This window comes from Trachypithecus francoisi, unplaced genomic scaffold, assembly GCF_009764315.1.
Source record: "Trachypithecus francoisi isolate TF-2019V2 unplaced genomic scaffold, Tfra_2.0 Lachesis_group17, whole genome shotgun sequence".
Lineage (NCBI taxonomy): Eukaryota > Metazoa > Chordata > Mammalia > Primates > Cercopithecidae > Trachypithecus > Trachypithecus francoisi.
Window position 1 is genome coordinate 21,556,878 of NW_022681462.1, and position 24,739 is coordinate 21,581,616.

General features: G+C 41.6%; 1 protein-coding gene across 4 annotated transcripts; it reads right to left on the reverse strand.

Moving 5' to 3' along the window:
• Window positions 1–4,125: 4,125 nt before the first annotated feature.
• MCEE (methylmalonyl-CoA epimerase) lies at window positions 4,126–24,707 on the reverse strand. Of its 4 annotated transcripts, none has more exons than XM_033175025.1 (4): window positions 24,554–24,707; window positions 24,079–24,180; window positions 18,846–19,021; window positions 4,126–4,557 (listed from the first exon to the last, which is right to left on the reverse strand). In XM_033175025.1, exons 1-4 carry the CDS (start codon window positions 24,591–24,593, stop codon window positions 4,405–4,407), a joined length of 471 nt encoding a protein of 156 aa, XP_033030916.1. In that variant the 5' UTR covers window positions 24,594–24,707; the 3' UTR covers window positions 4,126–4,404. The 4 variants fall into 4 exon arrangements, with proteins under 4 accessions (XP_033030916.1, XP_033030917.1, XP_033030914.1 ...); XM_033175023.1 differs by having other exon boundaries at window positions 4,129–4,557; window positions 18,684–19,021; XM_033175026.1 differs by lacking the exon at window positions 24,079–24,180.
• Between the last annotated feature and the right edge of the window lie 32 nt (window positions 24,708–24,739).

The following is a 24,739-nucleotide window of genomic DNA, read 5'->3' on the forward strand; positions in this document are numbered from 1 at the left end:
CCAATTTTTGAAAATCACAATCCACCAAAACTCACAAAAGAAGTAAGGCCACTTGAATAGGCTTCTATCTACTAAGGAAATTGAATCAATAATTAGCAACCTTCCAAAACAGAAACCACCAGGCTCAGATGGGTTCATTGGTGAATTCTACCAAGCATTTAAGGAAGAAACAGGCCTGGCACGGTGGCTCAAACCCATAATCCCAGCCCTTTGGAAGGTGGGAGGATTGCTTGAAGCCAGAAGTTTGAGACCAACCTGAGCAACATAACGAGACACTATCTCTATAAAAAATTTAAAAATGAGCTGGGTGTGGTGGTGCACAACTATAGTACCAGCTATTTGGGAGGCTGAGGTGGGAGGATTGCCTCAGCCTAGGAGTTTGAGGCTGCAGTGAGCTATGATCATGCCACTGTACTCCAGCCTGGGTGATAGAGCAAAATCTAATCTCAAAAAAAGAGGGATGGGGGAGGGAGAATATATGGTCAATAGAGAAGAGTCAATTAGATATATCAACAATTTCCAATATGCAAACTATAAAGTGTAATTTGAAGAAAACTGTATACAATTTTATTTAAAAAAATTAAATGACTATACTGAAAAAAATAAAAATTTCAGGAAAATGCAATAAGGTGTTACAAACAGACATGGCTAAGGCACTGATTGAAGTATATAAATAACAAGAATTATTATTTTTTGAGACGGTTTCTTGCTCTGTTGCCCGGGCTGGAGTGCAGTGGTGTGATCTTGGCTCACTGCAACCTCCACCTCCCAGGTTCAAGCAATTATCCTGCCTCAGCCTCCCGAGTAACTGCGATTACAGGCACCCATCACCACGCCTGGCTAATTTTTTCTATTTTTAGTAGAGTTGGGGTTTCACTGTGTTGGCCAGACTGGGCTCGAACTCCTGACCTCAGGTGATCCACCCACCTCGACTTCCCAAAGTGCTGGGATTACCCCACCTCGGCTTCCCAAAGGGCTGGGATTACCCCACCTCGGCTTCCCAAAGTGCTGGGATTACAGGTGTGAGCCACCATGTCCAGCCTATTGTTTTTAATGTTCAAATAATCCATATCAAGCTTTTAAAATTATGTAAACATTCTGGATAATTATTTATCTTTAAAAATTTTTATTAATGAAGTTTCTTAATTTCAAAAAGCCCACTGATAAATTAAACTTGTTATTCAATAAATGATTTTTGTTTGTTTTTGAGAAAGGGTTTCACCCTGTCACCCAGGCTGGAGTGGCACAATCACAGCTCACTGCAGCCTTGACCTCCCAGGCTCAAGTGATCCTCCCACCTCAGCCTCCTGAGTAGCTGAGACTACAGGTGCACACCACCATGTCCAGCTAATTTTTCTATTTTTTGTAGAGGCAAGGTTTAGCCATATTGCCCAAGCTGGTCTTGAACTCCTGAGCTCAGGGAATCCACTTGCCATGGCCTTCCAAAGTGCTAGGATTACAGGAGTGAGCCACCAATCCCAGCCAATGAATTACTTTTTTAAAAAGTGTCATTGAAAAGTTTTTTTTTTCTGTCTCTCTACTCTGCCAATCAGGATTACCATTATCCTAAGGTTTTTGTGTTTTTGTTTGTCCCATAGTTGTTGGATAGTTGCTGGTAGCAACCAAATTACCTGTTTTCCTTCTTCAACTCTGGTGGGAGAGAGGCTGACTTACAGTTCTCATCTAGATGTGGGAAAGAATATTTCCAGATGTCTCTAGAAAACCTTTCTCCATGCTTTTAGTCCACATATGAATTACATAACCACATGTAGTTATGAACCACTGGCAAGGGTGATGTAATTTCAGTCTAACCCCGGGGCTCTGAGAATCTTACCTGTGTGGGAGAGGACAAGGATGGGAATCTAACCAAGTCAGAATTCTATTAAAGAAGAAATAGTGGATAGGTGCTAACACTAGCATCTACTAAACATACTGTTTTGCATTTCTTGTGATCACATTTCATTCTTATGAAAGCAAAATTTTATTATTGATTTATGGATTAAAGCAATAAATTTTATAAAAAATGATTATTTCCAAAGTTCATTCAGCTCAGGATGTATTTTACGTCTCCTGAGACTTCTTTGACAACTTACAGGTTTGGTGAGATTTTTCTGTTGTTATTGATTTCTAGTTTGATTCATTTACGGTTACATATTTTGTTTCAATTATTTTAAATGTGTTAGAGTTTCATAACCCAAGATATGGTCTCTTTTGGTGAATGTCCCATAAATGCTCAAAAAATGTGTATTACATATTGGCTGATGGTACTGTTCAGTTCTTCCACGTAGTTGCTTTTTGTCTAGTGGGTTTATCCATTACTAAACGAGGGGTGTTGAAGTCCCCAACTGTAAACTGTAAATTGGTCTATATTTTCCTTTTAGTTCTATCAATTCTTAGATCGTATACTTTGCAAATGTGTTATTTGGTTAATGCACACCTGCTGTCTTTTTGTGATCGGACCTCTTCATCATTATGTAATGTACTTCTTTGTCCCTGGCAATTTTCTTTTGTCTTAAAGTCTACCTTGTCTGATAGTAATTCATCCACTCCAGCTTTCTCTGAATTAGCGTTTGCAAGGTGTATCTATTTCTATCCTTTTACTCTTAGTTTATTGATTTTTACTGATTAATCATTGCTAATTTACTGGTATTTTGTTTCTTGTATTTAGCATTTGGTTGGGTCAGGTTTTTAAATTCACTCTCACAATCTTGGTGTGTTTAGAGCATTTACATTGAACGTAATTACTGATATGTGAGGTTATCGGTCAGTCATTTTATTGTTTTGCTTTTTTTCCTGTTTCCCCTTACCTGTCTTCAAGCAGGTTATTTGGGCATTCTTTAGTAGTCCACTTTAATTTATCTATATTTTTGAGTGTATCTCTTCATATAGTTTTTCAGTGGTTACAGACTGCAATACACACATGCAGTTTATTGCAGTCTACTAGTATCACCATCTACCACTTGAAGTGGAATGTGGATATTTAACCATTTAAGTCCCTTTTACTGCCCCCACCCTGTGATGTAATTGTCTAAAATACTTCCTCTACATACACTAAGAACTACATCAATGTTGTAATTTACTTTAACTTTTAAATGACAAGTATAATTGGATATTATACTTGTCTTCCATAACAAGTTCAGTGTCTACATATCTTATTTATGCAACATCCATTCATCCATGAACTTGTTAGCCACTTTTCCATCCACTATGCATTCAATGCATCCATCTGTGATCCTTGAAATTCATCTGAAACTTGTTTCTATCATACTTGAGTCTGACCATCCTCTGCGATCTATTCTTTCCTTTCCTTTTTAATTCATTCAGATGTTGTTTTGTAAGTGTTTACATTTATTTCAAGTAGTACTATCCCCAACTGAACTGTAAGCATCTTGGCAGTGGATTTCTTTTTTTTTTTGAGACGGAGTCTCGCTCTGTCGCCCAGGCTGGAGTACAGTGGCCGGATCTCAGCTCACTGCAAGCTCCGCCTCCCGGGTTTATGCCATTCTCCTGCCTCAGCCTCCCGAGTAGCTGGGACTACAGGCACCCGCCATCTTGCCCGGCTAGTTTTTTGTATTTTTTTAGTAGAGACAGGGTTTCACCATGTTAGCCAGGATGGTCTCGATCTCCTGACCTCATGATCCGCCCATCTCGGCCTTCCAAAGTGCTGGGATTACAGGCTTGAGCCACTGCACCCGGCCAGCAGTGGATTTCTATTCATTTTGTATATTTCCCCTAGGACCTGTTGTGGTGTTCTAGCATCTAAGTGATACCTAACTCTACAAATTACTACTGATTTAAAAAATAATTCAGCCACCTACGCACCCACTGGATGACGCACCAGGTTTTCCACAAAACTTCCTGTACATCTAGTCCTAGCACCCAAGACACCTGGACCCTGAGGAACCTGTGACCATGAGTTGTTTCTGAAGAGCAAAAATTCTGAGATCAAAATTCCCTAATCTTAAACAGCTTGCTCTAAAAAAGTATTCCAAAACATTCTTAGAAAGTTTTGCCCCAAATATTAGCCACAAGATTGTCACATGCTTTCATAACTCCTTTGTGTATCCATCTAACATCACACACACACCTTTGTACATAGCTAACACATTATATTCAATTACCCCATTGTAGAAGAGGAATAATCTATTTCCATATGACTTTAATAATGTTCCCTAAGTAATTAGTAATCAAGGTTTTCTTCAAATTCAAATTAACAAATGTTTGTTAATCTAAATAATATACATATTTATGGATTTATATATGTATATAATCTTTCTGTAATTCAGTTTTTAACTGTGAACTTTTACATGTTGGAAGCAGTGAAGGACTCAATGTCATAGTACATTTTGATAGTATTTGATAGGCTTTTTCAGGTCAATTAATTTAGTTGCTTGCAAATATAAATCAAGCTTGCTCCAGTTCCACAAGGACTCCACCACAGTCTTTAGGATGGAGAAAAATCACTGGTTTTCCATGTGCTCCTATTTTGACCTCTTCACTTAGACTGCGGATCTTCTTTGTTTTCAAATCCATCACAGCTGCATTAATATTATCCACCTTAAGAAAAGGAAATACATTGAACACATTTGAGATCATAAAAATACCAACTTACAGTATTGTAATATTCAAAAAAAAACTCTGAGTGCTCATGCAGTCTATCTCCTCTGCCTGTGGGCAGGACCATTCTTAAATCAACATTAAAAAAAAGGCTTAAAATTTCCAGGGAAGTAAAAGAAGTTACTAAATTTTTCTAGGTAAGCAACCACAATGCTTAGAATTTTCACCATTAGTAAGTGTTTCTTCTTATAATCTAAATCATGTATGATATACTTTATAATAGTTTATTCTGGCAGTACTATTAGTGAGATTGAAGACATTGATTTTGCCTGAGAACCCTGGGTTCCTCATCTATAACATGCAAATGAGGTCTAGCATATAAATTGACTACAGATTAAAACGAGGTAACAGATAAAAAGCTCTCAGTACAGTTTATGGCATAATAGGTACTTAGCAAATACGAGTGTTTCCCTGATTCCCAAAACTTGCCCTGCCAAAACACCTCTGACATTATCAAGATACACACGAAAATCACTATTAAATTGCCATTAAAATGTTATTCCCTATCTAAAAAAAAAATTCAAACTTTAATGTTTTTGCAGCCTCTTCTAAGTTATTTCTATTTTCTTCATACTTATGGACACTCTAGGAGGAGCGGATGTGTCTCTCTATACTTGACGGAGAAATGATCTGCCTCTATCTTGGGAAGTCACCCACTTAGACTGGGAACCTAGGAAATAGATGAAAAGGTATGATATGAATGGCCACATTCCTAGGCAGTCATAAATCACTAGTTTAATTTTAAAAAACACAGAAGCACAGAGACTAGTATAACACCCATGTACCTACCATTCAGATTTAATAAATATTAACATTTACACAATTTTATTTCCAAAGAGCCAAGGATTATATACTGATTTCTAAAACCAGTCGAACAGCTAATGAGGATACTAAATGTTACATAAATAAGCTATGATTTCTTCATATGGCACATAGTCTACTTATCTTTTTTTTTTTTTTTTTTTGAGACGGAGTCTTGCTCTGTCGCCGGGACTGGAGTGCAGTGGCCGGATCTCAGCTCACTGCAAGCTCCACCTCCCGGGTTTACGCCATTCTCCTGCCTCAGCCTCCCAAGTAGCTGGGACTACAGGCGCCCGCCACCTCACCCAGCTAGTTTTTTGTATTTTTAGTAGAGATGAGGTTTCACCGTGTTAGCCAGGATGGTCTCGATCTCCTGACCTCGTGATCCGCCCGTCTCGGCCTCCCAAAGTGCTGGGATTACAGGCTTGAGCCACCGCGCCTGGCCTATATTTCTTTTTTAAACCTCATAGGTATATCAAAGTCACACGTGCCTAGATTCTGAACATGGCTCATTTCATGACATTTTGCACTGCAGCTGGTTCTCATCTTTTTCAGAATAGAACATGACCTAGAAGCTCGTGGCAGGAGCACCCCGACCCACTTAGTGAGGAAAATTGGTCCTCACTGATGTCAGACATTATCAATTTTATTTTTAAATTCATATCAATATTATTAAGCTTTTTTTCTCCTGTTAGGTGGGATTGGAGCAGTTTTTAGTCTAGGAGTAATTTTCCTCACTACCAAGCCAAAGTCCTTCTGAGTACTCTTCCCAATGTTACGGAAATTACTATGACTAGTAAGAAAAAACTATCCCCACCTCTGTGTGTGGATTATTCTCTCCAATCCTTTCAAGGGGTTCTATTTCTAGCTTCCTAACATGCGTGCAATACTCAGATGAAGACATGAAAGGTACTACAGATCTTTGGAGTTCACTCTCTGCAGCTCTCCTGCAGTTCTCCAGGAGAGAGCTGTGAACTCTAGCACCATGGCCTCCTCAGACTTCCAACTCCTATCTCCTCAACTCAGGGAGACCACTAAGTTCCGCGTGGATTCCCCCTTCCTGTACTGCAGTCTGGAAACTCTCTACAGCCAGTAAACTGGGTAAAACTGGGTAACTGTAGGGCTCATCTTGTTTGTTTACCCTCTCTCAGAAATCAATTCCTGTGCTGCCTGATGTCCAATGCCAGAAATCCATTATTTCATGTATTCCGTCTAGGTTGCTTATTTGTTTCAGGGAGGAGGATAAACTGATCTCTTTTACACCAACTTGGCCGGAATCAGAACTCTAAATTGGCAGGTTTTTTCTGTCAGCAAGTAAAAAGTGTCATTACATGTCATTCTATAATACGTCTTTTTTACTTTGATTACTTTTAAGATTTTCTCGTCATCTTTGATTTTCAGTTTGACTATGGTGTGCTTAGGTGTAGCTTTCTTTTTTTTTGAGACAGAGTCTTACTCTGTCAGCCAGGCTGGAGTGTAGTAGTGTGATCTTGACTCACTGCAACCTCTGCCTCCAGGGTTCAAGCAATTCTCCTGCCTTAACCTCCAGAGTAGCTGGGACTACAGGTGCACACCACTATGCCCAGCTAATTTTTGTATTTTTAGTAGAGACCAGGTTTCACCATGTTGGCCAGGATGGTCTCTATCTCTTGACCTCGTGATCTGCCTGCCTCGGCCTCCCAGCATGAGTCACTGCACCTGGCCTTTTTTTTTTTTTTTGAGACAGAGTCTCACTCTGTTACCTAGGCTGGAGTGCAATGGCACAATCTTGGCTTACTGCAGCCTCCACCTCCTGGGTTCAAGTGATTCTTCTGCCTCAGCCCCCTGAGTAGCTAGGATTATAGGTATGAGCCACCATGCCTGGCTAATTTTTGTATTTTTAGTAGAGACTGGGTTTTACCATGTTGGCCAGGTCGGTCTTGAACTCCAGACCTCAAGGGATCTGCCCGACTTGGCCTCCCACAGTGCTGGGATTACAGGCGTGAATCACTATTGCCCGGTCTGGTGTGGTTTTCTGTTTGCCCTACTTGGAGTTGCTGACTTTTAGGTTGTTTTACATCAGATTAGTAGTGTCCTTGTCAACTATTTTTTCAATTATTGCTTCTGTTCTATTTTCTCTCTCTTTCTTTTCTGGGACTCCAACTACACTCTGCTAGAACTTTTGACCATGTCCTACATCTGTTTTATGCTCTATTCTGTTTTCTTTTTCTTCCATATTTTTTACCTCTTGATTTTGGAATTCTAGTTTCTAGAACTGTGAAAGAGTCATTTGTTTTAAGCCACTAAGTTCGTGATCATTTATTACAGAAGCCCTAGAAGATGAATACAACTACCACACATCATACCGAAATTGAACAATGAAGTAGATGGATGGCTGATAGTGGGAGCTAAGTTTCTCACTGTTGGAATGAGAAGATAAAGGTCAGTGTGGTCTATGTGATAATGGATTAGAGCTGGAGACATCAGTATACACTCAGGAGTTTATGACATTTCATGAATTCTATAATATAGTTATATATAGAAATGTGTATAGATATGTGTATACACACAGTATACACACATATATCTCCCTGCTGTGCTGGCTCAGTAGGCCAAGAACTAATGACCCCCCTAGTAGCAATAAGCACACTTAGAACCTAGATCTTGGCTTCTAATACCATTCTCCAGTAGTAGGAACCAGGGCTCCTAGATGAAATGGCTAATTACATGGCTAGGGCAAAGAGTAAAGATGAATTTGGAGCATCTTATATAGAAGATGAATTTGGAGCATCTTAGAGTGCCAGAAAAAGAAAGGAAGTGCTTAAAAAACAAACACAAAACACAAAACCAAAAATGATGGGGGTATGTCAAAGGGACACATGAATCAACTGAAAGAGCTCCTAATGGCCAAAGCTGGAACAATCTGAGGGAAAAAAAATAGTAGTATTAGATTGTAATGCAAGTCATAAAATAAATATCCACAAGTCCATACTGATATAACTCTCCATTCCTTAAGTGTGGGCCTTGCATAATGACTTCCTTCCAAAAGAGGATAGTATGGAGAAGGGGGAAAAAAGAACAGCCTTCCAGTGGAGAAAGCTGACAACACCTCTTCACCCGGGAGATCAAGATTAATATCAACAGGAGTAAGTCATGTTGATAGCATGAATCCTTGATATGATGTGATTAGAATGGTCTTTCTCCCCAAAATCAATAACATGAGTCTAATAAGAAAAATATCACATAAATCTCAACTGAAGGACAGTTTACAAAATAACTGACTAGTAATCTTCAAAAGTGTCAAGGTCATCAGAAACAAGGAAAGGAGATCCTAGAAAAAGGTTAGAAAACAAAACAAAACAAAAAACCAAGGAAAGTTTGAGAAACTGCCACATGCAAGAGAAGCCTCAGCAGATATGATGACTAAATGTGATGTGCTAGGGGTGGAGGAGTGGGGGAAGGGAGAGTATCAGGATACATAGCGAATGCATACAAGGCTTAATATCTAAGTAATGCATTGTCAGGTGCAGCAAACCACCATGGCATACGTTTACCTATGTAACAAACCAGGATGTCCTACACATGTATCCTGGAACTTAAGATAAAATTAAAAAAATAAAAATAAATGTGATGAGAAATCCTAGATGGGATCCTGGAATAGAAAAGGGACACTAGGTAAGAACTAAAGGAATCAGAATAAAGTACAGACTTTAGCTAATAACAATGAATCGGTATTGGTTCACTAATTGTGGTAAATGTATCAAACTATAATAAGATGTTCATAATTTTTTTAAAAGAGTCTGAGGAGATTAACCACCATTTATAATGACTGAGTCTTGTTTTTATCCTGATTAGAACAAATCAACTATAAAAAAAATTTGTAAATCAATCTGGGAAATTTAATTTATGAGCTGTGTATAGATGGTGCCAAAAGATTTACCTTTAATTTTGACTGAAGTGCCAGAAAATAAAGATGATAATGTCACCATGGTTATTTTTGTATTTCTTAGAGATTCAAACTGAGTAAGGGTAAAATGACATGCTGTTCATTTAAAATAATCTAAGGAAAAAAGAAAAAAGATGATGTGTAGCAAGAGCTTGAAAACTGCTGAACCGGCCGGGCGCGGTGGCTCAAGCCTGTAATCCCAGCACTTTGGGAGGCCGAGTCGGGTGGATCACGAGGTCAGGAGATCGAGACCATCCTGGCTAACACGGTGAAACCCCGTCTCTACTAAAAAATACAAAAAACTAGCCGGGCGAGGTGGTGGGCGCCTGTAGTCCCAGCTGCTCGGGAGGCTGAGGCAGGAGAATGGCGTGAACCCGGGAGGCGGAGCTTGCAGTGAGCCGAGATCCGGCCACAGCACTCCAGCCTGGGCGACAGAGCGAGACTCCGTCTCAAAAAAAAAAAAAAAAAAAAAGAAAACTGCTGAACCTGGGTGATGAGAGTACTGACACGATTTTTTTTCTGCTTCTCGTAAGTTTGAACGATTTCATGATGTAATTATGACTTTTTCCACAGTGCCCTTCTGATAACTCCTATGCTACATGTGATTATGAATATTTTCATTTATGGAACATTCTATCCAAGTACAAGTATCTATAATTTTGACATTGCAACCCAATTTTTTAGTATACTCCTTCTTCAATATCCCTCAATCATGAATTACTTCAAGGATGGGCACAGTGGTTCATGCCCATAATCCCAACAATTCAGGTGGGGCCAAGGTGGGAGGATGGCTTGAACCCAGGAGTTTGACACCACCCTGGGAAACACAGTGAGGACCCTTCTCTATAATCAATCAATCAGTCAGGTGTGGTGGCACACACCTGTAGTCTTAACTACTCAGGAGGCTGAGATGAGAGGATTGCTCGAGCCCAGGTTGAGGCCGAAGTGAGCTATGATGGTGCCACTGAACTCCAGCCTGGGTAACAGAGTAAGACCCTGTCTCGAAAAACTAATAAATGTCTAAATGACATCGCACTAGCATCTATTTCTACTTCTGTTACTATTTCTATCAACTAACTTTGATTTTAAAGATCTTTTACCATATTTATCCTTCTGTTAGTGTTGCTATAAATTTTTTTTTTTTTTTTTTTTGAGGCGGAGTCTCGCTCTGTCGCCCAGGCTGGAGTGCAGTGGCCGCATCTCGGCTCGCTGCAAACTCCGCCTCCTGGGTTCACGCCATTCTCCTGCCTCAGCCTCCCGAGTAGCTGGGACTACAGGCGCCCGCCACCTCGTCCAGGTAGTTTTTTGTATTTTTTAGTAGAGACGGGGTTTCACTGTGTTAGCCAGGATGGTTTCGATCTCCTGACCTCGTGATCTGCCCGTCTCAGCCTCCCAAAGTGCTGGGATTACAGGCTTGAGCCACCGCGCCCGGCTGTGTTGCTATAAATTTTATGATTCTTTCAAGAGAACTCCTAATGCTTTGTTTGGCAGTAATAAAAAGAATAAAATTAAAATGTCTTAATTTTCTGAATTGAAAGTAGATGCAATAGTTAGAAGAAATGCAAAGCAATTTGATTTGGGGAATTAAACCAGTCCCTCTAAGTAATGAAAGTAACACAGTAATAACCCATCTTTTAAAAAAAGGGAGGTTTTCAAACACTGCATGTTCTCACTCGTAAGTGGGAGTTGAACAATGAGAACACAAGGACGCAGAGCGGGGAATGTCACATACCGGGGTCTGTCGGGGGGTGAAGGCAAGGGGGGTGGATAGCATTAAGAGAAATATCTAATGTAGATGATGGGTTAATGGGTACAGCAAACCACCATGGCACATGTATACCTTATGTAACAAACCTGCACGTTCTGCACATGTATCCCAGAACTTAAAGTATTAATTTAAAAAAAGGGGGGGTGTTATGGTTTTTAAAAGCTGCTTTTATAGTCCTTCAAACAATTACAGAGTGTACCATATAGTTCTGGAAGACTCTGCATGCCATTAGTGAAAATCAGGGCTATTTTCCTTTTTTTTTGAGACGGAGTCGTGCTCTGTCGCCCAGGCTGGAGTGCAGTGGCGCAATCTCAGCTCACACTGCAAGCTCTGCCTCCCGGGTTCATGACATTCTCCTGCCTCAGTCTACCGAGTAGTAGGTGCCGGCCATCACGCCCGGCTAATTTTTTTGTATTTTTAGTAGGGATAGGGTTTCCCTGTGTTAGCCAGGATGGTCTTGATCTTCTGACCTCATGATCCGCCTGCCTTGGCCTCCCAAAGTGCTGGGATTACAGGTGTGAGCCACTGCGCCCGGCCCTTTACTTTTCACTTCAACTTCTTACCGGCTCTCTCTTTCCTTTTTCTTTCTTTTTTTGGTATTTATCTGTATCTGTATCCTCGGCTTCCCCATCTGAAAATGGCAATACCATCTTGTTTGTTTGAAGCTAAGTAATTAGGCTAAATAACTCTAACCGTTAGGGATGTAATTCTCAATCATCAAATTTTATGAAAAAGTAATAATGTACCCCTCTTAACTGTGCATGGCATTTGGACAGATTTAACAAACATAAACTTTTATTTTATATAAAGTTGTAATGGTGATCATATAATGAATGACTTCAATCCTCAAATTGGTATAAATCCATGAAAGTTAAAGTGAAAAGTCTGGATTAAGTATTTGTTCCAACTGTCTCTCCTCAAAAGCTAAAAGCTAAGTGAATTATGCAAGCCTAACACTGTCTCACTTTACATAGGGTTCAGAGAGTTCCTGTCTTCTTGGATTTACTTCAGAAGGGCACGTGTTACCTAAGCTTCCATACTGGTTATATAGTCTAGTGGGGGCTATGTGGAGTATCCCTCAAATGCTTGTCGCTGCTGAAATTTTCACAGTTGATAGTAAATTTTTTTTTTTAATTCCCTAGTTTATTGTGAAAAGGCAAAATGAGAATAAAATTTGTAAAAAAGGAGAATATTTTCCTTTCTTGATTGAAGAAGAGACATTCCCCAGTATGTAGGAAATGAGTTACCTCACTAGCCTGTTACTTTAAAGTTATAACTCTTTTCTTTCCTAAGGAATATATGCTCAATTAAAAAAGATCTGCAAAACATATAAAAGCATAAACAAGAAAATGAGTCCTCTATTGTCTGATCACTCAGAAAATAAAACTGCTATAATTGCTGCATTTCTCTACCTTTTTTCTTAGTTTTTAAATACTATTAATATTTTTCTCATGTGCTTTTCCCCAGCAGCCTGCGACAGCAATTTCAAGATTACCTTGAAATCAAATCCAACATCCCGTCTGCCACCAGGAAGCCAGGCTCCCATGATCATTACTACCTACTCATCTGACCAGCCCCTTTTCTGTCACCAGTCCCTACGGTTCTGCAGCCCCTCCCTCAGCCTCAGCACTGCACTCATCACCCTCCATATGCTCCAGCGGTGGGGCTGCCCTCTTCATCCCATCTGACTCCCACTCACGATTCCAGGCCACACCACCCCTGCACAGAGGCCTGTTACCCCATGTGAGCTGGGTCACTCCCTGTGCTGCAGTTCTCCTTGCCTTTTGTGGGACTCAACATTGTGCCTGGAAGTGTCCCAGTGGATATACATCCTCCTCCCTGTTTGGCCCTGACTCCCCATACCTGCCCCCAACCCCATGTGAACATCTGCCTCACCCTTCTCAGGCCCTGCTCTCATACCAGGTCACCCCCTGCGAGGACACTCAGCTTAACTCCCCACCTTAGTCACCATTTTCCCCTGCAACAATGCATTCCCCATAGGACTAGCCCTGACTCTCCATGCTGGGCGTGCCTTCCCCACAGTGTCGGTGCCCCTACCCTGCTCTGGCTCTCCCACTCCTTGCTGCCCCTGCCCCCGCCCCTCAGGTGGATGCCCTTCTCAACATCCTTGGGCTCCAGCTCCCTGCCCTGAGCTGTGTCTCAGTCCATTCCGGTTGTTAGAACAAAATACCTAAACTAGGTAGCTCAGAAAAAAACAGAAATTTGTCAGTTTGAGAGATCGGGAAGTCTAAGATCTAAGTGCTGGCAGATTCAACATCTGGTGGGGGCTTCGTGGTTCACAGACAACAAATTCTCACTGTCCTCACGTAGTGGAAGGGGCAAGAGGTGTCTCTGAGGCCTCTTTTATAAGGACACTAATCCCATTCATGAGGGATAGGCCTACTGCTCATGAGTGGGGCCTCAGGAATCATCTCCCTAAGGCCCCACCTCCTAACACCATCACTTTGGGGGTTATGATTCCAATATATGAATTTTGAAAGGACATAAGCATTTCGTTCTAAGCTGGTCTCCCATGCTGATGCCCTCCTCACTCTGCAAGCCAAGATGCCCCCTGATACAAATGCACAAACCCTGTTCAGACATCTTGCACTTGGAACTCCCCACACATGGGCACTCAGTCTCTGGCTTCCCTGTGGCAGGCAGCTCTCACTCACAGACGCCCTCCTCACCCTGCCAGGGTCCCAACACCCTGCTTTAGGCCAGTCTGGTTCTCCCCATCTACATAAATGACTCTTCTGCTCTGTCCTACCTGAAGTCTTCAGGAAGGGAAGGAATGGGGAGCAGTCATAGATACTCAATACTATTTCCTTTTTTGTTTTTGGTAAGTAGAAAGAAATACAGTCATGTGTCACTTGATGGGTACAAGTCCTGAGAAACGCATCACTAGGCAATTTCATTGTTGTGCAAACATCAACACACCTGGATGGTGGAGCCTACTATACATCTAGGCTATAGGGTACAGCCTATTGCTCCTTGGCTACAAACCTGTACAGCATGTTACTGAATACTGTAGGCAAGTGTAACACAATGGTGTCTAAACACATTTCAACACAGAAAAGGTACAGTAAAAATACAGTGTTATAACCTTATGGGACCTCATGTGGACTCATCACTGATTGAAACATTGTTATGCGGTATGGAACTGTATTTGGCTAAACTAGTAACGTATGCTAATCATTCCTTATATTTCCTCTTTGTTTCAACTAGCACTACGTTTCAACTAGCACTATTACTTCTGTTTATCCTTTTGTATTTTGTAGGCTGTGTTTTAGTCAGTCACCTTTAATCCTCTCTGGAAAATGCGGAGCATGTGTGAATAAATGAAGCAAGCAGGCAAGCTCTGGGTAGACAGGGACTACTTGTTCAGCCACATATTCCCAGCACCTTCTACAGTGAAGGACAGAGTGATACCAAAAATACTTAACAACCAGAAAAATACAGACAAAGATACTAATCAGATAGAATTGTGCGGCTGAGCATGGTGGTTCATGCCTGTAATCCCAGTGCTTTGGAAGGCTGAGGTAGAAGGATTGCTTGAGCCAAGAGTTTGAGACCAGCCTGGGCAATATAGCAAGACTTTGTCCCTTAAAAAAAAAAAATTAGCTGGGCATGATGAGGTGATGCCCGTAGCTCAGCAGTTCCAGGTTACAGTGCATTATGATCGTGCCACTGCACTCCTGCATGGGTGACAGAGTGAGAGCCTCTCTCTGAAGGAAAAAATTGTAGAGGGAGAAGGGTGTCTGAAGGGTCCCAGAAAAGGGTCCTTCAGGAAAAGGAATGTTACTCAGGGGTTACAGAGCAGCAGCTGTTTACCAACCAGCAGGTAAGCACTTAAATATTTTTACAAACTCAATACAAATTTGAGTAAGTAAATATTTCTGGTGGCCCTTAAAGTTTTCACTGTGACACACTGTGCTGTCTGGGTAAACTCTCTAGAGAAAGCATGGCCAGCTCTGTCTCCTCAAGCAGAGGCACGCAGAAGGCAGGAAAGGCGACCCCCGTCTTGCCATCGCAGGTAGCAGGTTAGGACCACAAACACAAGCTGTGCCAGAAAACAGTGGGTGACTCAGTCCATACATGAGCAAGAGAAGAGATGGAACAAAGATGCCCTGTAAACTTCCTTTAGTGAGAGGTAAAGATACACAAGAAATACGGGTAAACCTCACAAGAGAAAATAGAAACCAAGTCAACCTCAACAGAAAAACTAGTGAGATAGTAATCCATGTATGAGAAAGGGACATTTCAGCAAGTCTTTGAGTCAACAAAAAGCTATGGAGCATGCGCAAACAGATACACGCTGAGTCAGAGGTTTTATAAGATCCTGGTGAGCCGGGCGCGGTGGCTCAAGCCTGTAATCCCAGCACTTTGGGAGGCCGAGACGGGCGGATCACGAGGTCAGGAGATCGAGACCACCCTGGCTAACATAGTGAAACCCCATCTCTACTAAAAATACAAAAAACTAGCCGGGCGACCTGGCGGGCGCCTGTAGTCCCAGCTACTCGGGAGGCTGAGGCAGGAGAATGGCGTGAACCCGGGAGGCGGAGCTTGCAGTGAGCTGAGATCCGGCCACTGCACTCCAGCCTGGGCGGCAGAGCGAGACTCCGTCTCAAAAAAAAAAAAAAAAAAAAAAAAAGATCCTGGTGAAAAAGGACAAAAAGTATCCCTGTGATAATTATACAGGGGAAAGCCAATTCTCTGATGAGTGGTTCAACATTTTTTTTTTTTGAGACAGAGCTCTCGCTCTGTCGCCCAGGCTGGAGTGAAGTGGCATGATCTTGGCTCACTGCAACCTCCGCCTCCCAGGTTCAAACGATTCTCCTGCCTCAGCCTCCCATGTAGCTGGGATTACAGGTGTGTGCTGCCACGTCCAGCTAGTTTTTCTATTTTAGTAGAGACGGGATTTCACCGTGTTGCCCAGACTGGTCTCAAACTCCTGAGCTCAGGCAATCCGCCCACCTCGGCCTCCCAAAGTGCTGTAATAGGCATGAGCCACCACACCCAGGTGACATACCACTTTTTAAAAATCACCAAGTGTGGCATCCATTGATGGCCTCCAGTACCTTTCTCCTTTTCCTCCTTTTAATTACAGCAACCCCCAAGTTTCAGCAGGGCACGTAACTGCCTAGCTAGAGACTACATTCCCCAGCCTCCCTTGCAGAGAAGTGTGTCATGTAACTAAGCTTGGGCCAATGGGATAAGGACAGAAGTGATCCTAGAGCATCTCCTTAAAGGTACTTGCCAGGTATTCCCACTCCACCTTCCCTTCCCTCTGGCTGGCAAATGGTGATGCCTGGAGCAACCTTGTAAGTCATGTGTCACGGACAGCAGAGCTGCCCATCAGCATAGGATAGCTAATATTAGACTGAAAACAGAAAAACAAAATCTTGTTAAGCCACTTAATTTTTTTGTGGAGGGCAGAAAAAGATGATGGTGGTGTTATACTAAAATAGCACCTAACCACTTTTCACACCTTCTCCTCTTACCTACCTTCATTTTATACTCAATACATTTGCAGGTAACTCTTCCAATCTCTGCTTTTGAATCTGTGGCGTGATCACAGCTCACTGCAACCTCCACCTCAGCACTTCCTGGGCTCAAGCGATGCTCTCACCTCAGCCTCCCAAGTAGCCGGGACTACAGGTGCATACCACCACACCTGACTAATTTTTTGTACTTTTAGTAGAGACATCTTGCCCAGGCTGGTCTCAAACTCCTGGGCTCAAGCAATCTGCCCACCTTGGCCTCCCAAAGTGCTAAGATTACAGGTATGTATTAGTCCATTTTCACGCTACTGATAAAGCCATACTCGAGACTGGGCAATTTACAAAAGAAACAGGTTTAATGATTTACAGTTCCACATGGCTGGAGAGGCCTCACACTCATGGCAGAAAGCAGGGAGGAGCAAGTCACATCTTACGTGGATGGCAGCAGGCAAAGAGAGAGATTGGGCAGGGAAAATCCCCCTTATAAAACTGTCAGATCTTGTGAAACTTATTCACTATCACAAGAACAGCATGGGAAAGACCTGCCCCCATGATTCAATTACCTCCCACCGGGTCCCTCCCACAACATGTGGGAATTCAAGATGAGATTTGGGTGGGGACACAGCCAAGCCATGTCAAGGCATGAGCCACCACACCCCGCCAGTAAGTGTTAGCTGTTATAACTCTGTGCCTTTCCACATGCAATTCCCTCTGCCTGGAATAACTTTCTCCTTTTGTTCACCTGGGGAATTCCTTCACATTCACTGTAACTCACGCTCTGTGAGGACTTCCCAGTAACTCAATTTGCTAGGAGCAATCAATCTCCTTCATCTGTGCTACTGCAAAGTCACACATATCAAATCTACTTATCATAGTATATTGCACTTGAGTGTTTAAATTTCTGCCCCTCCTCACTATGGACATGACTCATATCTTATTCACTGCTAAATTCCAAGTACTTGGCAGAATACACATTGTAGGGTTTCATACATGTTTGCAATAATGAACTGAATACATCCTTGAATTCACTCTAGAATCAAACTACCTCTCCTCTGTATTAGAAATTTGGCCTAACAGGCCAGGCAAGGTGGCTCACGCCTGTAATCCCAGCACTTTGAGAGGCCGACGTAGGTGAATCACCTGAGGTCAGGAGTTTGAGACCAGCCTGACCAACATGGTGAAACCTCATCTCTACCAAAAATACAAAATTAGCTGGGCATGGTGGCGCATGCCTGTAATCCCAGCTACTTGGGAGGCTGAGGAAGGAGAATCACTTGAACCCAGGAGGCAGAGGTTGCAGCGAGCCGAGATCACACCATACTGCACTCCAGTCTGGGCAACAGAGTGAAACTCCATCTCAAAAAAAAAAAAAAGAAAGAAAAGAAAATTTGGCTTAACAATTATTCTATCAAAAGAATTGTCCTAGCAAATTAAATCAATGCATAATTGTCATTACTGATATTCTAAAAGGCAGTTATCTGAACATGAACATCTATAGAAATGTTCTCTAATGAGACTTTTCTTGTCTAACATTTCTTCACATTCTTTTAAAAATTGTTGGCAGATGCAATTTAGAAGATCTTAAAAATCAGTCAGTAATTGAAAAGTATTGACTTTTTAATAACGAAGAAGTTATTAGAATTTTAAGGAGAGAAAAGAGTTATAAAGTATACTTAGCATGTACATTGAAAGCTTTACTTTATAAAGTCTTTTCATTTGTTTCTCCTAATTGCCTTGTGATAGTAAAAACAGCTGTATTCCTGTTACATGGGAGGTCACACATGATCAATTCTAAAGCAGATTCTATATTGTGGCTAACTTTGGTGGCACTTACAGTGGTCACTGAATCTGGACTTCAAAAAAATACATTAATATTATATGTTAGAATTTTCTAAAGGGAAAAGAAATGTATGTAAGGATCCATCTTTGAGGAGGATGAGTATTATCATTCTCCATAAAGAACCTTACAAAAGTTTCTAATGACAGTGACCATAAGTAGTCTTAAAAAGTAAAAGACATATTTTAAAAGAGAGATTTAAATTACCAGGTATTAAAATAATTAAAATACCTCGATGCAGATGTGATGCATTCCTCCAGCCTTGTTTTTCTGCAGAAAACCTGCAATTGGACTGTCACATCCCAGTGGATGAAGCAGTTCCATCTTGGTATTTCCCAGGTTGACAAAAACAACAGATACTCCATGTTCAGGAAGAGGGACCGCTTCACTCACCTGGGCCCCGAGAATATTCTTATAAAACGCTGCAGCCTTTTCCAAATCTGGCACTGCTATGGCTACATGATTGAGCTGACCCAGGTTCCACAAAGAACCTGCCACTTGATCCAAGGGCTGTGATGTGGAAGAAGCTCTTAATGTTGGAATGAGAGCTTGGAGTCTGGAAAAAAGCCCTGAAAAATTGAACAGCCATTGATATCCTTCTTTTGATAATTAATGTACTTCTAAATTGAATTTAAAAAACTAAACAAATAATGCATGCAAAAATTCGTTATTTACATATCTGTTCTTTTCAATTATTGAAATGAAACCAGGAGATAAATGGAAAAACTTACACCAGAATTACTCTGCTCTGCCCATTCAAATAACTGACTGGAATAAAAAAGCTAATTCTGAGCTGCAGTTAGATTTAAAACACAGAATAACATTTTTTTCATAATGATTCATATTTACCGGTAACACTTAAAGAATAGTGGCATATTAAGAATTACTTGCTATTCTCTCTGCATTTCACAATGAAACAACATATTTAGTAAGAACAAGCAATTTTCTACCTGTACTCAATTTTTTATCTTATATTTTGTAATAAGTCCATTAAAGGTATAAACATACATTAAAATAATACATACAGTACTCTTTAATGCTCTGTTGCCCAGGCTGGAGTGCTGGAGTGCAATAGTGCAATCTCAGCTCACTGCAACCTCCGCCTCCTGGGTTCAAGTGATTTGCCGGCCTCAGCCTCCCAAGAAGCTGGGATTACAGGTGCCCACCACAATACCCAGCTAATGTCTGTGTGTATGTGTGTGTGTGTGTGTGTGTATATATATATATATATATTTTTTTTTTTTTTTTTTTTTTTTTTGAGATGGAGTCTTGCTCTTTTGCCCAGGCTGGAGTGAAGTGGCGCAATCTGGGCTCACTGCAACCTCTGCCTCCTGAGTTCAAGAGATTCTCCTGCCTCAGCCTCCTGAGTAGCTGGTAATTACAGGTGCCTACCACATGCCAGCTAATTTTGTGTTTTCAGGAGAGATGGGGTTTCGCCATCTTGGCGAGGCTGGTCTTGAACTCCTGACCTCAGGTGATCCATCCGCCTCGGCCTCCCAGAGTGACATGATTAGAGGTGTGAGCCACTGTGCCCACCCTAATTTTTGTATTTTTAGTAGAGACGGGGTTTCACCATGTTGGTCAGGCTGGTCTCAAACTCCTGACCTCAGGTGATCCACCCACCTTGGTCTCCCAAAGTGCTGGGATTACAGGCGTGAGCCACCATTCTGGCCAGTTTTTAGCATTTTTAAAATTAACTATCACTGTGTCCTCATCAGATAGTTTCTTGATCTCCACAGATAACTCTGCATTCCATTCATTTAGCAAACAGTCATTGTATGTCATTAACAAGAAGAATGGCCTGAATTTACTGTGTACCTACTGTCTGGCACTGTATTTATTTTTTTACACCAATTGTCTAATATTCACAACAAACCTGCAAGTTAGAAACTGTTTCACTGTTACCATGAAATCCAAGTGGATCACAACCCAGTACACATATACATAAATGTACAATTGAAACTAAATTGCAAAAAAAGAATACCTTCCACCTCAGCCTCCTGAGTAGCTGGAACCATAGGCAAGAGCCACCATGCCTGGCTAATTTTTGTATGTTTTGTAGAGATGGGGTTTCACCATGTTGCCCAGGCTGGTCTTGGACTCCTGGGCTCAAGCGATCCTCCCACCTTGGCCTCCCAAAGTGCTGGGACTACAGATGTGAGCCACCACACTAGGCCAGTGAAAATGTTTTGAAATAGATAAACGTGACAGTTGCACAAACCCAGTGAATGTAATAATTGCTGTTAAACTGTACTGTTTTTTCTTTTTTTGAGACGAAGTCTTGCTCTCTCGCCCAGGCTAGAGTGCACTGGTGTGATCTCAGCTCACTACAACCTCCACCTCCCGGGTTCAAGCAATTCTCCTGCCTCAGTCTCCCGAGTAACAGGGATTACAGGTCCGTGCCACAACACCCGGCTAATTTTTGTATTTTTGGTAGAGACAGGGTTTCCCCATGTTGGTCAGGCTGGTCTCAAACTTCTGACCTCGTGATCCACCCACCTCAGCCTCCTAAAGTCCTGGGATTACAGGCATGAGCCACTGCGCCCGGCCTAAACTGTACATTTTTAAAGGGTTTTGTTATGAATTTTACCAAAAAAAAAAAAAAAAAATGGCCCAACAATAAAAATCCAAAGGTGAAATTGTGTAGACTGAGCAAACTGGGTAGAGAACAGTGAATAAAGTGGTTAAAATGAGATAAAGCTTTGTATTTAATAAAAATGTGTTCCTGAAAAGTTTGTTGTGAATTGAACTCTTAATTATTTTCTTTTGCTACAAGTAATTGTAGCAACTTTTTTCCAGCTTGAGGTACCATGACTAATAGAAATGGTATATCTTTAAGGTATACAATGTGATGTTTTAATATATGCATAAATTATGAAAATGATTACCAACACTGAAGCTAACTTTTTAAAGCTATTTTTATTTCAGGTTGCCCTCTAATTCGTAGGAATTCACAGCTCTTTAGTTTTAGGTTTCTCTGCCTCCCATTTCAGAATAGTGCAGCAGAACTGCATTATTTTGAATTCTGTAATGTTTAATTTGTGATTATTCCAATAAAGGTTGCTTTGCATGAATATAGTACAATGTTAATCCATGTGCAAATAAATGCATAAGATATTTAAAAACAGAAGTGTTAATAAAAAATGCGTGTAAAGATGAATACAGATTTAAGAAACTACTTTCACATATGTCAGGAAGCTGGTATACAGGTAAAAGATCAAAATCGGATGTGTATGTTAACTGTCATTCCAATCTTCCTTTCAATATCAGTTCTCGTTAATCACTTTTAGTGTCCTGACTTAAAAATAACACTGTATTTCTTTCAGTTCAGATTTTGTGCTTATTTCAGATTACACTTTTTAAACACTGTCCCTGCATACATAAAGGTTTAGCTGCAAGGATCTATAGTCAAATGCATTAAGAGTACTTACTATTTAAAGACATTAGATGTTAAATTTGTATAAAAAGTACTAAGTTCACCCATTTGAAGTGTACAATTCATTTCTTTGCGTATTTGCAAAGTTGTGCAACCTTTATGTAATCTAATTTTAGAACGTGTAATAAGCTTTTTTTTTTTTTTTTTTTTAAAACAAGTCTGGGTCTGTAGCCCAGGCTGGAGTGCAATGGCACAATCTCGGCTCAGTGCAACCTCTCCTTCCCAGGTTCAAGCAAATCTCCTGCCTCAGCCTCTCGAGTAGCTGGGACTACATGAGCGTGCCACTACACCCGGTTAAATTTTGTATTTTTAGTAGAGATGGGGTTTTGCCATATTGGCCAGGCTGGTCTTGAATTCCTGACCCCAGGTGATCCACCTGCCTTAGCCTCCCAAAGTGCTGGGATTATAGGCGTGAGTCACCGCGCCTGGCCAAACATAAGTCTGAATTTCCACGTATCTGGTTTGAGGAAACATACAGATTTAGAAAGTCATTCATTAGAAGTGCCTTCAAGTTAGTCTGGTAAGTTTTCTCTAAACATTTGACCAGTTAATTTCACAGCACCATATATATATCTTCAACTTGTTTCAAACTATGATCAAATTTTATTTTTATTCATTACAGTAAGTAAACAGATTACATTTCTGTTAGCCCATTTACAGATGATTAATAAAAGTAAACCTATGCAGTCACGTAAGTTGGTCATTCTTGTCTCCCATCTGACAGGTTCGATTTCCATTTTCAGAACTTTTCTACGTGTTCAGTCTGATTTTTCTGTGCTTTTGTTTTCCTGCGAAGTTTTATGTTCCTTAAAAGAGAGGCCATAACATAGAACTACCAGTAATCCAGCAATTCCACTTTTGAGTATATACACCCCCAAAAAAGCAGGAATTCAGAGGTATTTGTATACCCACGTTCATAGCTGTATTACAATAGCCAAAAGGTGGGGAAAACCCAAACGTCTATCAAGAGATGAATGGATAAACAAAATGTGGTATACACACACAACGGAATATTATTCAGTCTTAAAAAGCAACTTTTTTTTTTTTTGAGACGGAGTTTTGCTCTTGTTGCCCAGGCTGGAGTACAGTGGCACAATCTTGGCTCACGGTAACCTCCGCCTCCCGGGTTCAAGCGATTACCCTGCCTCAGTCTCCCGAGCAGCTGGGATTACAGGCGTGCGCCACCACGCCCGGCTAATTTTTGTATTTTTAGTAGACATGGGCTCATGCCTGTAATCCCAGCACTTTGGGAAGCTGAGGTGGGCGGATCACCTGAGGCCAGGAGTTCGAAACCAGCTTAGCCAATATGGTGAAATCCCGTCTCTACTAAAGGTACAAAAAATTAGCTGGGCTAGTCGGGAGGCTGAGGCGGGAGAATGGCTTGAACCTGGGAGGCGTAGCTTGCAGTAAGCTGAGATCACGCTACTGCACTCCAGCCTGGGCGACAGAGTGAGACCCTATCTCAAAAAAAAAAAAAAAAAAAAGGTAAATTTTACTTTATGTATATTCAACCACACATAAAAGTGTAGCCATTAAGTTTCAAGTATCTTAATAGGATAAACCAAAGGCAATCTTTGGAATACACCATCTTCATTTTCCTTTATGCCAAGACGTGTATGTAAGTTACAAAACAAACATTCACCTTTATCTGTATTGAGTTCTTGCAGTATGTATATGACCCGTTGGAAGTCATACTTTTTCCCAAACTGTCAATCATTAAAGGGTGCAGTTCTAAAAGTACACATAAAAATGCCTTTTCCCAAATATTCATTTATTTATATTTTTACGTTCCTATTTTGTGTATCACCTAAGAGGGTATGCCTTACGGTTAAGAATGTGCTCTGGTGCTAGAAGGATTTATCACGAATGTCCCAGAGTAACTCTGGGGCATTACCACTTGGCACCTTCTTCCTAACAGGGAATCTCAGATTAAGGGAAAAAGTTGCCCTCTCATAAAAGGAGGAAGAGAAAAAAAAGGATAAAAAGAGGAGAAAGTGAGAGTCAGAAAACGTGACAATTATTACAGTTATTTCTGTCATAACTGATTCTATGTACACATTTTTTAAAAAATGAAGGGGGAGAGAACTCAAGGAAGTTTCCAAATCCACATGCTTTTACCTATGTACGCGATGATGAACATATTAGTGCACGTGGAAAAATCCTTCCTTTTGTATTCTTTACACCACTGACCTTTGAGTGTTCCCAACAGAAAGCTGGTCATGCTTGGAGTTTGGCTGAAGTAGCAGTCGTTGTTTTTACAGGACTTGCTCTCCTTTCTGGTTTCTCCCCATTCTCTTTATTGGTGCGCAGTAAAATAACTTACCAACCCGCTTCTATTTACTTCTGTCCCTGCCCTGCCTGACCCGCCGGGCAAGTTCCCTCGCCTCTCCCGCCCACCTACTAGAAAGTGCAGCGCCCAGGGCGAACAGCTCCCGGATGGCAATTGGACTCGTGCACAAGGCAATCCCCGCTACTAAGCGGAGGCGTTTCTGGAAGTTACCCTCAGCCTAGGTGCCAGCAGCGGCCGTGGAACGCGCCCCCGGGGCGGGGCGGAGGGGGGGCATTAGATAAAGGTGCTTTGGCCACGCCGAGGCCTCCTCCGCCCCCGACCTCCGTTCCCACCCGCCCTGCCCCACGGCGACTTTCGCCGGTGCCCGGTATTCACCTACGGCATTCGCGGCGGCAGCCCTCAGCACCCGCGCCATTTTGGAAAGCAACCCGCCACGTCCAGACCCGCAGAAGACCGTGAGAGACGCGCAGCGGAGGACTGGGAGGGAGGTAGAGGGGGCGGGGACAGACAGGTTAGGGGCGCGGCGAAGGGCGCTGCTTTCCTGCTACAACACGCCTACTT

Excerpts from the sequence above, each read along its gene's own strand:
- MCEE (XM_033175023.1), bottom strand. The coding sequence starts at position 24,593 with ATGGCGCGGGTGCTGAGGGCTGCCGCCGCGAATGCCGTAG. Across the intron at positions 24,181-24,553 it reads TGCCGCCGCGAATGCCGTAG|AATGGGGAGAAACCAGAAAG; the intron begins GTGAATACCGGG and ends ACCAATAAAGAG. Across the intron at positions 4,558-18,683 it reads TGCATCACATCTGCATCGAG|GTGGATAATATTAATGCAGC; the intron begins GTATTTTAATTA and ends CCTTTTCTTAAG.